We start from the raw sequence: 14831 nt of genomic DNA on the forward strand, positions 1-14831 counted from the left end.
GGGTCAGTGTTTGGATGTTAGGGTCAGTGTTTGGATGTTAGGGTCAGTGTTTGGTTAGGGTTAGTGTTTGGATGTTAGGGTCAATGTTTGGATGTTAGGGTTAGTGTTTGGATGTTAGGGTCAATGTTTGGATGTTAGGGTCAGTGTTTGGATGTTAGGGTCAATGTTTGGATCAGTGTTTAGATGTTTGGATCAGTGTTTGGATGTTAGGGTCAGTGTTTGGATGTTAGGGTCAGTGTTTGGATCAGTGTTTGGATGTTAGGGTCAGTGTTTGGTTAGGGTTAGTGTTTGGATGTTAGGGTCAATGTTTGGATGTTAGGATCAGTGTTTGGATGTTAGGGTCAGTGTTTGGATCAGTGTTTGGATGTTAGGGTCAGTGTTTGGATGTTAGGGTCAGTGTTTGGTTAGGGTTAGTGTTTGGATGTTAGGGTCAATGTTTGGATGTTAGGGTTAGTATTTGGATGTTTGGGTCAATGTTTGGATGTTAGGGTCAATGTTTGGATGTTAGGGTCAATGTTTGGATGTTAGGGTCAATGTTTGGATGTTAGGGTTAGTATTTGGATGTTAGGGTCAATGTTTGGATGTTAGGGTCAATGTTTGGATGTTAGGGTCAATGTTTGGATGTTAGGTTAGTGTTTGGATGTTAGGGTTAGTGTTTGGATGTTAGGGTCAATGTTTGGATGTTAGGGTCAATGTTTGGATGTTAGGGTCAGTGTTTGGATGTTAGGGTCAGTGTTTGGATGGTAGGGTCAGTGTTTGGATGGTAGGGTCAGTGTTTGGTTAGGGTTAGTGTTTGGATGTTAGGGTCAATGTTTGGATGTTAGGGTCAATGTTTGGATGTTAGGGTTAGTGTTTGGATGTTAGGGTTAGTATTTGGATGTTTGGGTCAATGTTTGGATGTTAGGGTCAATGTTTGGATGTTAGGGTCAGTGTTTGGATGTTAGGGTTAGTGTTTGGATGTTAGGGTTAGTGTTTGGATGTTAGGGTTAGTGTTTGGATGTTAGGGTCAATGTTTGGATGTTAGGGTCAGTGTTTGGATGTTAGGGTCAGTGTTTGGATGTTAGGGTCAGTGTTTGGATGTTAGGGTCAATGTTTGGATCAGTGTTTAGATGTTAGGGTCAGTGTTTGGATGTTAGGGTCAGTGTTTGGATGTTAGGGTCAATGTTTGGATCAGTGTTTAGATGTTAGGATCAGTGTTTGGATGTTAGGGTCAGTGTTTGGATCAGTGTTTGGATGTTTGGGTCAATGTTTGGATGTTAGGGTCAATGTTTGGATGTTAGGGTCAGTGTTTGGATGTTAGGGTTAGTGTTTGGATGTTAGGGTTAGTGTTTGGATGTTAGGGTTAGTGTTTGGATGTTAGGGTCAATGTTTGGATGTTAGGGTCAGTGTTTGGATGTTAGGGTCAGTGTTTGGATGTTAGGGTCAATGTTTGGATCAGTGTTTAGATGTTTGGATCATTGTTTAGATGTTAGGGTCAGTGTTTGGATGTTAGGGTCAATGTTTGGATCAGTGTTTAGATGTTAGGATCAGTGTTTGGATGTTAGGGTCAGTGTTTGGATCAGTGTTTGGATGTTAGGGTCAGTGTTTGGTTAGGGTTAGTGTTTGGATGTTAGGGTCAGTGTTTGGATGTTAGGGTCAATGTTTGGATCAGTGTTTAGATGTTAGGATCAGTGTTTGGATGTTAGGGTCAATGTTTGGATCAGTGTTTAGATGTTAGGATCAGTGTTTGGATGTTAGGGTCAGTGTTTGGATCAGTGTTTGGATGTTAGGGTCAGTGTTTGGATGTTAGGGTCAGTGTTTGGATGTTAGGGTCAGTGTTTGGATGTTAGGGTCAGTGTTTGGATCAGTGTTTGGATGTTAGGGTCAGTGTTTGGATGTTAGGGTCAGTGTTTGGTTAGGGTTAGTGTTTGGATGTTAGGGTCAATGTTTGGATGTTAGGGTTAGTATTTGGATGTTTGGGTCAATGTTTGGATGTTAGGGTCAATGTTTGGATGTTAGGGTCAATGTTTGGATGTTAGGGTCAATGTTTGGATGTTAGGGTTAGTGTTTGGATGTTAGGGTCAATGTTTGGATGTTAGGTTAGTGTTTGGATGTTAGGGTTAGTGTTTGGATGTTAGGGTCAATGTTTGGATGTTAGGGTCAATGTTTGGATGTTAGGGTCAGTGTTTGGATGGTAGGGTCAGTGTTTGGATGTTAGGGTCAGTGTTTGGTTAGGGTTAGTGTTTGGATGTTAGGGTCAATGTTTGGATGTTAGGGTCAATGTTTGGATGTTAGGGTTAGTGTTTGGATGTTAGGGTTAGTGTTTGGATGTTAGGGTTAGTGTTTGGATGTTAGGGTCAATGTTTGGATGTTAGGGTTAGTGTTTGGATGTTAGGGTCAATGTTTGGATGTTAGGGTCAATGTTTGGATGTTAGGGTTAGTGTTTGGATGTTAGGGTCAATGTTTGGATGTTAGGGTCAATGTTTGGATGTTAGGGTCAGTGTTTGGATGTTTGGGTCAATGTTTGGATGTTAGGGTCAATGTTTGGATGTTAGGGTCAGTGTTTGGATCAGTGTTTGGATGTTAGGGTCAGTGTTTGGATGTTAGGGTCAGTGTTTGGATGTTAGGGTCAGTGTTTGGATGTTAGGGTCAGTGTTTGGTTAGGGTTAGTGTTTAGATGTTAGGATCAGTGTTTGGATGTTAGGGTCAGTGTTTGGATCAGTGTTTGGATGTTAGGGTCAGTGTTTGGATGTTAGGGTCAGTGTTTGGATCAGTGTTTGGATGTTAGGGTCAGTGTTTGGATGTTAGGGTCAGTGTTTGGTTAGGGTTAGTGTTTGGATGTTAGGGTCAATGTTTGGATGTTAGGGTTAGTATTTGGATGTTTGGGTCAATGTTTGGATGTTAGGGTCAATGTTTGGATGTTACGGTTAGTATTTGGATGTTAGGGTCAATGTTTGGATGTTAGGGTCAATGTTTGGATGTTAGGGTTAGTATTTGGATGTTTGGGTCAATGTTTGGATGTTAGGGTCAATGTTTGGATGTTAGGGTCAATGTTTGGATGTTACGGTTAGTATTTGGATGTTAGGGTCAATGTTTGGATGTTAGGTTAGTGTTTGGATGTTAGGGTTAGTGTTTGGATGTTAGGGTCAATGTTTGGATGTTAGGGTCAATGTTTGGATGTTAGGGTCAGTGTTTGGATGTTAGGGTCAGTGTTTGGATGTTAGGGTCAGTGTTTGGTTAGGGTTAGTGTTTGGATGTTAGGGTCAATGTTTGGATGTTAGGGTCAATGTTTGGATGTTAGGGTTAGTGTTTGGATGTTAGGGTTAGTGTTTGGATGTTAGGGTCAATGTTTGGATGTTAGGGTCAATGTTTGGATGTTAGGGTTAGTGTTTGGATGTTAGGGTTAGTATTTGGATGTTTGGGTCAATGTTTGGATGTTAGGGTCAATGTTTGGATGTTAGGGTTAGTGTTTGGATGTTAGGGTCAATGTTTGGATGTTAGGGTCAATGTTAGGATGTTAGGGTCAGTGTTTGGATGGTAGGGTCAGTGTTTGGATGGTAGGGTCAGTGTTTGGATGTTAGGGTCAGTGTTTGGATGTTAGGGTCAGTGTTTGGTTAGGGTCAGTGTTTGGTTAGGGTTAGTGTTTGGTTAGGGTTAGTGTTTGGATGTTAGGGTCAATGTTTGGATGTTAGGGTTAGTGTTTGGATGTTAGGGTTAGTGTCTGGATGTTAGGGTCAGTGTCTGGATGTTAGGGTCAGTGTCTGGATCAGTGTTTGGATGTTAGGTTCAGTGTTTGGATGTTTGGATCAGTGTCTGGATGTTAGGGTCAGTGTCTGGATGTTAGGGTCAGTGTCTGGATCAGTGTTTGGATGTTTGGGTCAGTGTTTGGATGTTTGGGTCAGTGTTTGGATGTTTGGATCAGTGTTTGGATGTTTGGGTCAGTGTCTGGATCAGTGTTTGGACGTTAGGGTCAGTGTTTGATTCTTTTGTAGTTTTTAATCCATTTAAAGATTTGATAGAAAACTGAACTTTACCATCAGGATTATTTATAAAACACAGAGGTGGTGAGAAGGTTCCTATGGAAACAGTAAGTGTCATTAATGTAAAGCTGTGGTTTACAGCAGTGGTGTAGAGATGATCAGATCCTCCTGAGGACTGAGAGTTAAACAGCACAGAGCTGAAGCCGTTACAGGTGAAAGCAGCAGGAATAAATGAGAGGAATAAATGAGAGGAATAAATGAGAGGAATAAACGAGAGGAATAACGAGCGGTGTTAAACATTACGTGTCGAAGCATGTCAGAGCTGGAACCCTGATCTGTAGTATCGAGAGAGAGGCAGGAAATGAGGCAGTTTAAACACTCTGAACCAGTCGGACCGCTTCAGCCTGAGCGCTTTGCCTCGAGGGCAGTGTGGAGGAACGCTAACTTCACTTCCCAGCGCGAGAGAGAGAGAGAGAGAGAGAGAGGGAGGAACCCAGCGCTTATCTGCTCCTTCACAGGACACGCTGCAGGAATGCGAAGTGGGACGAGTCGAAAAGCCGGCCAGTGTGTTTGTGAGCCCTGGAGAGCCTCTCGGATTCCCAGAGTTCCATGCAAAAATGCCAAAAATGCACTATCATGACCTCTGGCTTCAGATCTGTGGCTATTTATAGAACCCGTTTCTTTACGCTCCACCTTTCGGCCGTCTCAGAACACTGAGGCTCTCCACATCCTGATCAGATCGAGCTGCTTCAAGGTCCGAGCCTTTTCAGGACAACTCTTTCAGTCTGGCTTTTGGGGAAAAAAAACACGTCTCGGCCTCACGTTTTCCTGTGAAACTCGGCCGTACGGTGCTGGGTGAAGTGGAAACAGCCGACTTCCTGAAACACACACACACACACAGAGACAATAAGCAGAGTGGCAGTGCTCATTATCTCGGCATGAACAGAGCTCGCAGTCATCCAGCTCATGGAGCAGAAATTCAGAGCTAATTCACCTCAATTGCATCTTTACACACAAAATATCCAAGTGTTCTCACTGATCCTGAAGATAATCAGCATGTAGACCTGAAAACCCACGTCCAGCTCCTGAAAACCCACGTCCAGCTCCTGAAAACCCACGTCCAGCTCCTGAAAAGCCACGTCCAGCTCCTAAAAACCCACGTCCAGCTCCTGAAAAACCTGCTCATGTGGCCCAGGGGTTGATTCTACCTCATCCAGGTGAAGATTAAACACTGAAGAAAGAAAGTGTGGTGGTGTTCCACTAAAACACACAATTCCTGCTATCACCCTGAGGTTCCTACAGCAGCTCACCTCCAGAGCTGTTCACAAACATTTATTTCGTTCATGAAAGAACACGAGATCTGTTTATAGTTCTGTTTTGTTCTCACTTACTTTATAGCAGCTTGTATTGTTTATCTCTGACTTCCTGACACTGGAGACTCCTTCCACACATCACACACTTTTTAAAATCTGGTTATGTGCAGCGTTCGCTTTATACATCCGTGTGAATGAGCTGTTACTATAGAAACATGTTGGAAGGAGTGGATTCCATATAAATCTGTGGTTTCAGTCCCAAGACCTGCTCTGAACGTGGGTCTGATCTAATAAACCCAGTGTGTAGGAGGACTGTCTCTCTTAATCTGACGTTTCTCTCCCCTTTAATGTAGTCTTTACTGAAATATAATAAGGGTTCAGTGGAGGTTGTTCTGGAGGTTGTTGCCATTTCATCTGTCAGCTTGTGACCGCAAGGAATTAGTGTCTATAATGACCTTAGAAACTACACTGACCTAATAGTTCCTCATGGGTCATTAATTTCTGTTGTAGAAAGGACATTAATCAGCTACAGTTACATTATTTACTGTTTAGTGTCACCCAAATGAGGATGGGTTCCCTTCTGAGCCTGTTTCTCTCAAGGTTTCTTCCTCGTATCATCTCAGGGAGTTTTTCCTTACCACCATCACCACAGGCTTCTCATTAGGGATAAAATAGTTGAATCATTTAATTTCATATTTTTATTTTATCCTTTCTCTGTTTCTCTTCTTCTGTAAAGCTGCTTTGAGGCAGTGTCCACTGTAAAAGGCGCTATACAAATAAACTGAACTGAATTGTTCTGGAGGTTGTTTTAGAGGTTGTTCTGTGGTTGTTGTGAGGTTGATCTGTAGGTTGTTCTGAGGTTGTTGAGGTTGATCTGTAGATTGTTCTGAGGTTGTTGTGAGGTTGTTCTGTGCTTGTTGTGAGGTTGATCTGTAGGTTGTTCTGTAGGTTGTTCTGTGGTTGTTGTGAGGTTGATCTGTAGGTTGTTCTGTGCTTGTTGTGAGGTTGTTCTGTAGGTTGTTGTGAGGTTGTTCTGTAGGTTGTTGTGAGGTTGTTCTGTGGTTGTTGTGAGGTTGATCTGTAGGTTGTTCTGTGCTTGTTGTGAGGTTGTTCTGTAGGTTGTTCTGAGGTTGATCTGTAGGTTGTTCTGAGGTTGTTCTGAGGTTGTTCTGTAGGTTGTTCTGTGGTTGTTGTGAGTTTGTTGTGAGGTGGTTGTGAGGTGGTTGTGAGGTTGTTCTGTAGGTTGTTCTGTGGTTGTTGTGAGGTTGATCTGTAGGTTGTTCTGTGGTTGTTGTGAGGTTGTTCTGAGGTTGTTGTGAGGTTGTTCTGTGGTTGTTGTGAGGTTGTTCTGTGGTTGTTGTGAGGTTGTTCTGTGGTTGTTGTGAGGTTGTTCTGAGGTTGTTCTGTGGTTGTTGAGGTTGTTTTAGAGGTTGTTCTGGAGGTTGTTCTGGAGGTTGTTCTGGAGGTTGTTCTGAGGTTGTTCTGGAGGTTGTTCTGAGGTTGTTTTAGAGGTTGTTCTGTAGGTTGTTCTGGAGGTTGTTCTGGAGGTTGTTCTGAGGTTGTTTTAGAGGTTGTTCTGGAGGTTGTTCTGGAGGTTGTTCTGTGGTTGTTCTGGAGGTTGTTCTGAGGTTGTTTTAGAGGTTGTTCTGGAGGTTGTTCTGAGGTTGTTTTAGAGGTTGTTCTGGAGGTTGTTCTGAGGTTGTTTTAGAGGTTGTTCTGGAGGTTGTTCTGGAGGTTGTTCTGTGGTTGTTCTGTAGGTTGTTCTGGAGGTTGTTCTGAGGTTGTTCTGGAGGTTGTTCTGAGGTTGTTCTGGAGGTTGTTCTGAGGTTGTTCTGGAGGTTGTTCTGGAGGTTGTTCTGGAGGTTGTTCTGGAGGTTGTTTTAGAGGTTGTTCTGGAGGTTGTTCTGTGGTTGTTTGAGGTTGTTCTGGAGGTTGTTCTGAGGTTGTTTTAGAGGTTGTTCTGGAGGTTGTTCTGGAGGTTGTTCTGTGGTTGTTTGAGGTTGTTCTGGAGGTTGTTCTGTGGTTGTTTTAGAGGTTGTTCTGGAGGTTGTTCTGAGGTTGTTTTAGAGGTTGTTCTGGAGGTTGTTCTGAGGTTGTTCTGGAGGTTGTTCTGGAGGTTGTTTTAGAGGTTGTTCTGGAGGTTGTTCTGGAGGTTGTTCTGAGGTTGTTTGAGGTTGTTCTGGAGGTTGTTCTGAGGTTGTTTTAGAGGTTGTTCTGGAGGTTGTTTTAGAGGTTGTTTTAGAGGTTGTTCTGGAGGTTGTTCTGGAGGTTGTTCTGTGGTTGTTTGAGGTTGTTCTGGAGGTTGTTCTGAGGTTGTTTTAGAGGTTGTTCTGGAGGTTGTTCTGAGGTTGTTTTAGAGGTTGTTCTGAGGTTGTTCTGTAGGTTGTTCTGGAGGTTGTTCTGGAGGTTGTTCTGAGGTTGTTTTAGAGGTTGTTCTGGAGGTTGTTCTGGAGGTTGTTCTGAGGTTGTTTGAGGTTGTTCTGGAGGTTGTTCTGAGGTTGTTTTAGAGGTTGTTCTGGAGGTTGTTCTGGAGGTTGTTCTGAGGTTGTTTGAGGTTGTTCTGGAGGTTGTTCTGAGGTTGTTTTAGAGGTTGTTCTGTAGGTTGTTCTGTAGGTTGTTCTGGAGGTTGTTCTGAGGTTGTTTTAGAGGTTGTTCTGGAGGTTGTTCTGTGGTTGTTCTGTAGGTTGTTCTGGAGGTTGTTCTGTGGTTGTTCTGAGGTTGTTCTGGAGGTTGTTCTGAGGTTGTTTTAGAGGTTGTTCTGGAGGTTGTTCTGTGGTTGTTTTAGAGGTTGTTCTGGACGTTGTTCTGGAGGTTTCTCTGGAGTTTGCTCTGTGGTTGCTCTGAGGTTGTTTTAGAGGTTGTTCTGGAGGTTGTTCTGTGGTTGTTTTAGAGGTTGTTCTGGACGTTGTTCTGGAGGTTTCTCTGGAGTTTGCTCTGTGGTTGCTCTGAGGTTGTTTTAGAGGTTGTTCTGGAGCTTGTCATCTGTCACTTATTTCACGCTTTGATCCTCACTGAATGAAGTACATCCTGAGCAGCATCTGGCAGATTCAGGTGTGTTCCTCATCGCATTATCTCTCCCAGTTCTGAGGTTCTCCAGACCTTCTGCAGTGTAATGTCATGGTGTTCGGTGTGATGGTCCTGTGGAGGTTGATGTTGAATGCAAGTCAATCTCAAAGAAATCTTTTATCTGTTCTGCGTCGCTTTTCCCTTCGACTTGTACACTGACCTTTGAGACACTGCTGGAGAAAAGAACCTGATTAAAACAACGTGAATAAAAATATCTACAGTTTCAGTCACACACACACACACACACACACACACACTTTGTGTTATTAGATGTACTTTATATACTGTGTTATTTTTAGGAGTTTAACTCTCACACACCACCAAACATTTCCAACAGATTTCCTATTTAAAGACTGAACCTGTGACTGATTCTGATTTATTATCCGAGTCTGAGTTTAGAAAAAGGAATATTTTAAAACTGAAATCATTTTTGCTAGAAATGGAATTATTTACACATCAGTGTGTTCTCTGTTAAAGCAGTTTGTTACGTTTTAGATGGAAATTTATGTATAAACTCACTGGATTGATCAGATCACTACACCGCTAATTACTTTAGCTTTAATGCACCATACTTGAGACAAACTCAATAAACTCATGTTAAATTTATACATTTGTGTTTTGAAAGGACATCATTGTCTCAGACACACACACACACACATACATTCTCACCTGGCAGGAATTGAACCTCCTACAGCACAGGAAGGTTTTTGGGAATTGAGATGAAACTGGAAAAATAAAACCCTCACATGGATGCATATGAAACTTGACCTGACTGTAACCTGACCTCAAGATGGAACCAGGAGACACACACATTAGTGGAGGGAGGTGGTAGCTCAATTGGTTAAAGCTCTGGGTCACTGACCAGAAGATCCTAAGCACCGCCAAGCTGCCACCGCTGGGCCCTTGAGCAAGGCCCCTAACCCACCCTGCTCCAGGGGCGCTGTATCATGGCTGACCCTGCGCTCTGACCACAAAACTGAAGGATGGGATATGCCGAGAAAGAATTTCACTGTGAAGTAATGTATCTGTGACAAATAAAGACAACTTAACACACACCTGCATCATAATCACACTGATTGTGTGTGTGTGTGTGTGTGTGAGTGTGTGAGAGAGAGAGTGAGTGAGTGAGAGAGTCTCCTGTAAAACATCTCAGTGTATCATGGACACACAATGGGTGGAGTTATGATAGAGAGAGAGAGAGAGAGAGAGAGAGAGATAGATAGATAGATAGATAGATAGATAGATAGATAGATAGATAGATAGATAGATAGATACTTCATCCCAGTGGGATCTTTACAACTTCCAGCAGTTTCCACAATCAGGTTATAAAGTGCACAATAAATACTAAAAAAATACAAATATATAAAATATTGTATATTAATAATAATTCTATATTAGTAAAGTGATGCTGAGTGACTGTTCACTATAAAATACTGCTCTCTGAAAGTGTTTAGAATTTACTTCCTGTAATTAAAGGACTGACTGCTGATCTGTTTAAAAAAATATAAATAAAATAAAACTGACTAGAAAATAACTTTTCTAATAAAACTTTCAATCTTATTATTGTTATTATTAATTGTTGTTATTGTTCCAAATATAATTACATGTTTTATTTATTTATTAATTAATTAATTAATTAATTAAAACTTCCTGCTGCAGTTTCTAAAAGGTTAAAACACTGAGAGTGCTGATTAATACAATAAATAAACCCCATGGAAGATATTTAATATTTATACTTACATCTTTATATTTAAAATCATTTTTTGCTTTGGTCATATGATTATAGATATCTCTCTCTCTCTCTCTCAGAACAGTTCAATCAGAATTCCTCAGCTCCTCCTCCTCCTTCGTTCTTCTCCGCATATTTCCGGAAGTGTTCGAGCCTCATTAGTGCATTTCGGCTCAGTTCGGGTATTCCCGGCGCTGGTCGGCGGCCGAGCTCGTGGGAGAGGCTTCGGAGTTTAACCGAGAACGACTTCATTCCGCCGGATCGCTTCACCTGGAAAGCGCGAGGAGTGTGGAGCGCGCGCATACACACACACTCGAACACCACGCAGGTGAGTTTTATCGTCTGTACCTGGAGATTTCAGATCTCCAGAATCCGGGTTTAAATCTGTGTGAAGTTGTAGTGAAGTTCGAGTGTTTCAGGAGGAAGTTCAGTCCGCGGTGCCGAGCGAAAGCGTTGCGTGTTTCTCATACCTGCTTTACTTCACTACACAAACACTGTGTGTGTGTGTGTGTGCGCGCGCGCGCGCGCGCGCTTGCTTGCTTGCTTGATTATTGTTGCTACAGAAGTGTTTTTGCTTTGAATTAATTGTTACTGCTTCCTTATTGAAGCTGAGAGTTTGCTGAGTCTCGGTGTTACAGGTTTGTACACATGGGGTGGCAAAGGAGGGGCAAATCACATTCAGGGGTGGCACCACCTAATGATAGAAAAAAAGAGAGAAACCAACCAACCAGACAAACATGTGTGTGCTATAGGTTAAAGTCGCTTTTTGTACAACTTGAGATTTAACCGCGTTGTGACGTCACAGCCCTGCTTTCTGTAAGGATTGTAAATACTGGCGAATGAAATAAACAGCAGAGTTGTGGACTAATGACAGATGTTGAGTTGTGGAGCAGTGCAGGATGGGGCAGAGTTCACACCAGAGAGCAGATATTTCTGTTGAAGCGTGGAACTACGCAGCGATCATTTCATCAACTTATGATGCGAGATTTCTTATAGAAACCGAATAAATGCTGAACAGGCCACGCCCACTACAGACAATAGCAGACAATGAGTGACGTGTTGGCTATTAATGCGAAGGGAGGATAAAGGGTTATTTCTTCTAGTGAAAATTCATACGAAGTCTTACGAATGATGATGTAATAAAATGTAGCCTCTGACTCCGCCCCCCTAATCCTGACCGTAACCTTTGTAGCTTTTTAGACAAACTAAGTTGTGGAATTAATTATAAATTAAAGAAAAATGTTGCATGTAGAAGCAAAAGAACTGAAGAGAAGAGTTGTGATGTAAGATGGAGGAAGTTCCTGGTTCAGAACAGCCATGTTTGGAAACTCATTACGTTTCTTTTGCACGTCTGTGTGATTTTGCATGTTTGACGTGATAAACAAGGCGGCGACGCATATTTGAGTGACAGCTGCCGGGTGATGCCGCTCATCTGGCCACGCCCCCCGTGTGTCACTGTGTTATTGTGTGTTTGTTTCTAATTGCAGGTTTTCCCCGGTGAAGGAGGAATGTGGTGCATTTGAGTCTCTTATTTTTTATTTCATCTAACTCGTCCTCGTCCGGAACGCAGATTTATAAAGGTTGTAAACATGGCATCTGGAGGATTCAAGTCCAACGCAGGCACAGATTTTCTAGAGGAATGGAAGGCCAAGCGGGAGAAAATGCGTGCGAAGATGCTGGGGGACATCGCGGCCATCACCACCGCCAACTCCATCACGACCAGCGGCAGCAGCGCGAAGGCCCCGGAAACCCGATCCGTACCGGATCTCAACAACTCCAATGGAAATCCGGAGCGGAGCGCCTCCGTGCCTCATAATGTGGCTCGATCGGCTTCGTCTTCCGCCCTGACCAGGAGAGCGGACGAGGAACCGCACGCATACATTACCCCGACTCAGGCGTCCACACCGGTGGCACGAGTGTCCGACACTAAGAAATCCACAGAGAAACTGCCGGAGCCTGGAAGTGCCTCACCGTGTCCGGACAGTGACCGCGAGAGTCCCAAAGGGAAGGAGAAGAAGAGTTCAGGTCCCAGCGCTCGCAAAGGGAAAGGTCAGATAGAGAAGAGGAAGCTGCGTGAGAAGCGCCGGTCCACAGGAGTGGTCAGCATCCCGTCCAATGAGGTAAGAGCTGAACTGGAGGCTGGAACTTTGATGTTTGGGTTAAAATGTTATGATTAAATTTCACTTTTATTTCATTTCGTGGAGGAATTTTTTCCAAATGGAGCTAAAGGAGGTTAAGGTGACGGCAGATTCAGATACCTTCTGACCAGTCGTCCAGCACCAAACAAACACTGAGCCACTGTGGAGGCTGAAAGTACAAAAAAACACCGGCAATAAATAAATAAATAAATAAAATAGAATGTTTATTAATTAAATTTAATATAAAGGTTACTGGAGAGTTATCTTTATTTTCAAATTAAATGATATTTTAAAATAGTCTTCCAAATGATTTCTTTCTTTCTTTCTTTCTTTCTTTCTTTCTTTCTTTCTTTCTTTCTTTCTTATTCTGGCACTGTACACCTTTATTTCTTTATATCTTAGCACTTGATGTCTGTATTCCAGCAGTTCCACAGAAGGTGTGCGTTCTCTGTTTGTGTCCTTCTCCAATAAAAAAAACAACCCCAAAACAATCCCATAATCCCCTTCTTCAGACAGGAGTTCTGTGAAAGGATGAGAACATCAGTGGAGATGTTCCGTCTATTTATCACGCTTGCGTTCCTTCAGCTTGCCAGATTTGATTTGTCCAAATTCGCCGCCGTTCATCACCTTACTGAAGCTGAGATGGAAAAACAGAGTGCAGTTTTTTTCCCGTCTGCCTGAAAGCCGGCGTCCAAAACCACAGCATCGTAATTCACCGTCTCATTCCTCTGTACATAACATGCTCCAGAAATCTCTGCATGTCCACCGAAAAGTATGCAGAAAAAAAACATCATGAGAAGCTGCGTCCTGTCCGTAAGAAAACTTTCTCATGCTAGCATCAGTTACTAGCGAGGCGGGTGTTACCGTTTTTATTTATTGCTTCGCAAACGAACAAAATTACTGAAGCATGGTTTCTAGCACTAATGCTTTCAGGAAGACGAACCAGGTCACATTTTGGTAGGATTCAAAACCATAGTTCCTGCTGGAGAGATGGTACCTCCTCCAGGTGACTGGTTCTGAACTGAAAACTGTGGACTTTTTGTGTAGGTGGCTAGTTTAAAGGCTAATGCTAACATCAAATTTGTTCAGCGACCCGTGATGTTACGGCACCCAGGATTCGATTGAGTCACTTCTAATATTTTTGATATGGGCCGTCAATCAAGCCGGCTTGTTTGAATATTAGGCCACGCCCACTAGGACAGTCACAGAATGGTGTGATTTGTGAATTCAGCTGAAATGTATTATTTTTCTGAAATGTAATTGTACAGAGGCTGAGTGATCAGAGGGCTGTGACGTGTGATGGTGTTCTCGGATTATTTTCCTATAAAGACACGTGCCAAGAAGTGTGTTATTCCCTCCATAATGCCCAAAACAACAGGATAAACACACACGATGTTCAGAACAACGTTTCCTCTTGTAACTGTAGTTATTTATGTACCTTAGGTACCGATGCACTCATGGGTTTGTATATCACGGATTTGTGTATCTGCGCATTCCCACGCACTTCAGAGTAAAAATAAAAACACTGCAGTGCTGTTTACATGAGCGCTGGTTTGCATTGTGTTTGGAACATGGAAACACAGTGAGACAGCATGCCTTAGGGGCTTTTTAGACTAAACTCCAGATGTGAGAGTGTGTTTCAGATGACTGACTCACTCGTTCTGTTGGGAAGCGGCACGCTCGCTCTAATCAGTGAAACCAGATGACAGACAGCTGTTTGCCTGGGATGTGATTTACTGTTGGAGTGGGATGCGCCTATAGGGCAGGTCAGTTGTTTAGTTATAGGCTGTTTACCTACAGTGGATTTTTTAGAGATTTTTTATGCTCCTTATGTCTTCACCTTGTGGAGTTGGGTTAGGGATTAGGACAGGTTCAGGTGATTAGCCTTTTGGGCAGTTTACACTGACTGTGAAAGGTCAGATTCATCCTGCATATTTAGACTTTGGGGCAGGTTATATATCCAAGAGTCATGAAAACTCCAGAAACTCTTTAAGCCGGGAGCCTATAGGGCACAGCCAGTTATTTAATACAAATTTTCAGTACAAATGTACAGGACTGAACTAATAGGCTTTTAATATCATTACAACATGGAGCAGTTTCTAATTTAAATGTATAAAATGCTCTGATTTTGAGTTGTTTAAGCATCAAACCCTGAGCCCCGATACCGCATGCCTGTCAGGCTGTTTCTGAAAGGTTATGAGTACTCAGGATTTCAGTACATGGTGCTGTTTAAGTGTGGTAATGCTTCTTGTTTTGAAATTATCTGGCAGTTTCTGTTCAGAAAAACTTTTTTTTTATTTCTATTTCATGATATTAAAACTGTTTGGGGCTGTCAGCCTGTAAGGAAGGTTTGTTGTGAGAATTGTGAGACTCTGCTTTTTTCTGATCTCATTGTTCGATTTTAATGTTAATTGTCTTGTCTTGGGCTTTAAACTATAGGGCAATTCCTATAAGAGTGTTATGAGGTACTGCCTATAGGGCATTTTCTCATGAAGGTTTCTAATGCAGCTTCATTTATACAACTGGAATAATAAACTGTATTTTAAGCCTTTACATTGTGACTTAAGTCTAGATAAATCTGTTGTGAAGTTTTTATTTGAGGAAAGTAAAAAGAAAAAAACAACAG

The 14831-nt window shown here is 42.4% G+C and overlaps 1 protein-coding gene across 1 annotated transcript in view; it reads left to right on the forward strand.

The window, feature by feature from the left end:
* Positions 1-10242: 10242 nt before the first annotated feature.
* The window catches only part of pawr (PRKC, apoptosis, WT1, regulator), a 48377-nt gene continuing 43788 nt past the window's right edge, over positions 10243-14831 (forward strand). Inside the window, exons 1-2 of the mRNA XM_058416709.1 lie at positions 10243-10395; positions 11555-12187. Of these exons, the coding sequence (XP_058272692.1) occupies positions 11657-12187 (531 nt within the window). The 5' untranslated portion in view covers positions 10243-10395; positions 11555-11656. The remainder of the gene's footprint in view (positions 10396-11554; positions 12188-14831) is intronic.

This window comes from Hemibagrus wyckioides, linkage group LG19 (genome assembly GCF_019097595.1).
Source record: "Hemibagrus wyckioides isolate EC202008001 linkage group LG19, SWU_Hwy_1.0, whole genome shotgun sequence".
NCBI classification, from domain to species: Eukaryota; Metazoa; Chordata; class Actinopteri; order Siluriformes; family Bagridae; genus Hemibagrus; species Hemibagrus wyckioides.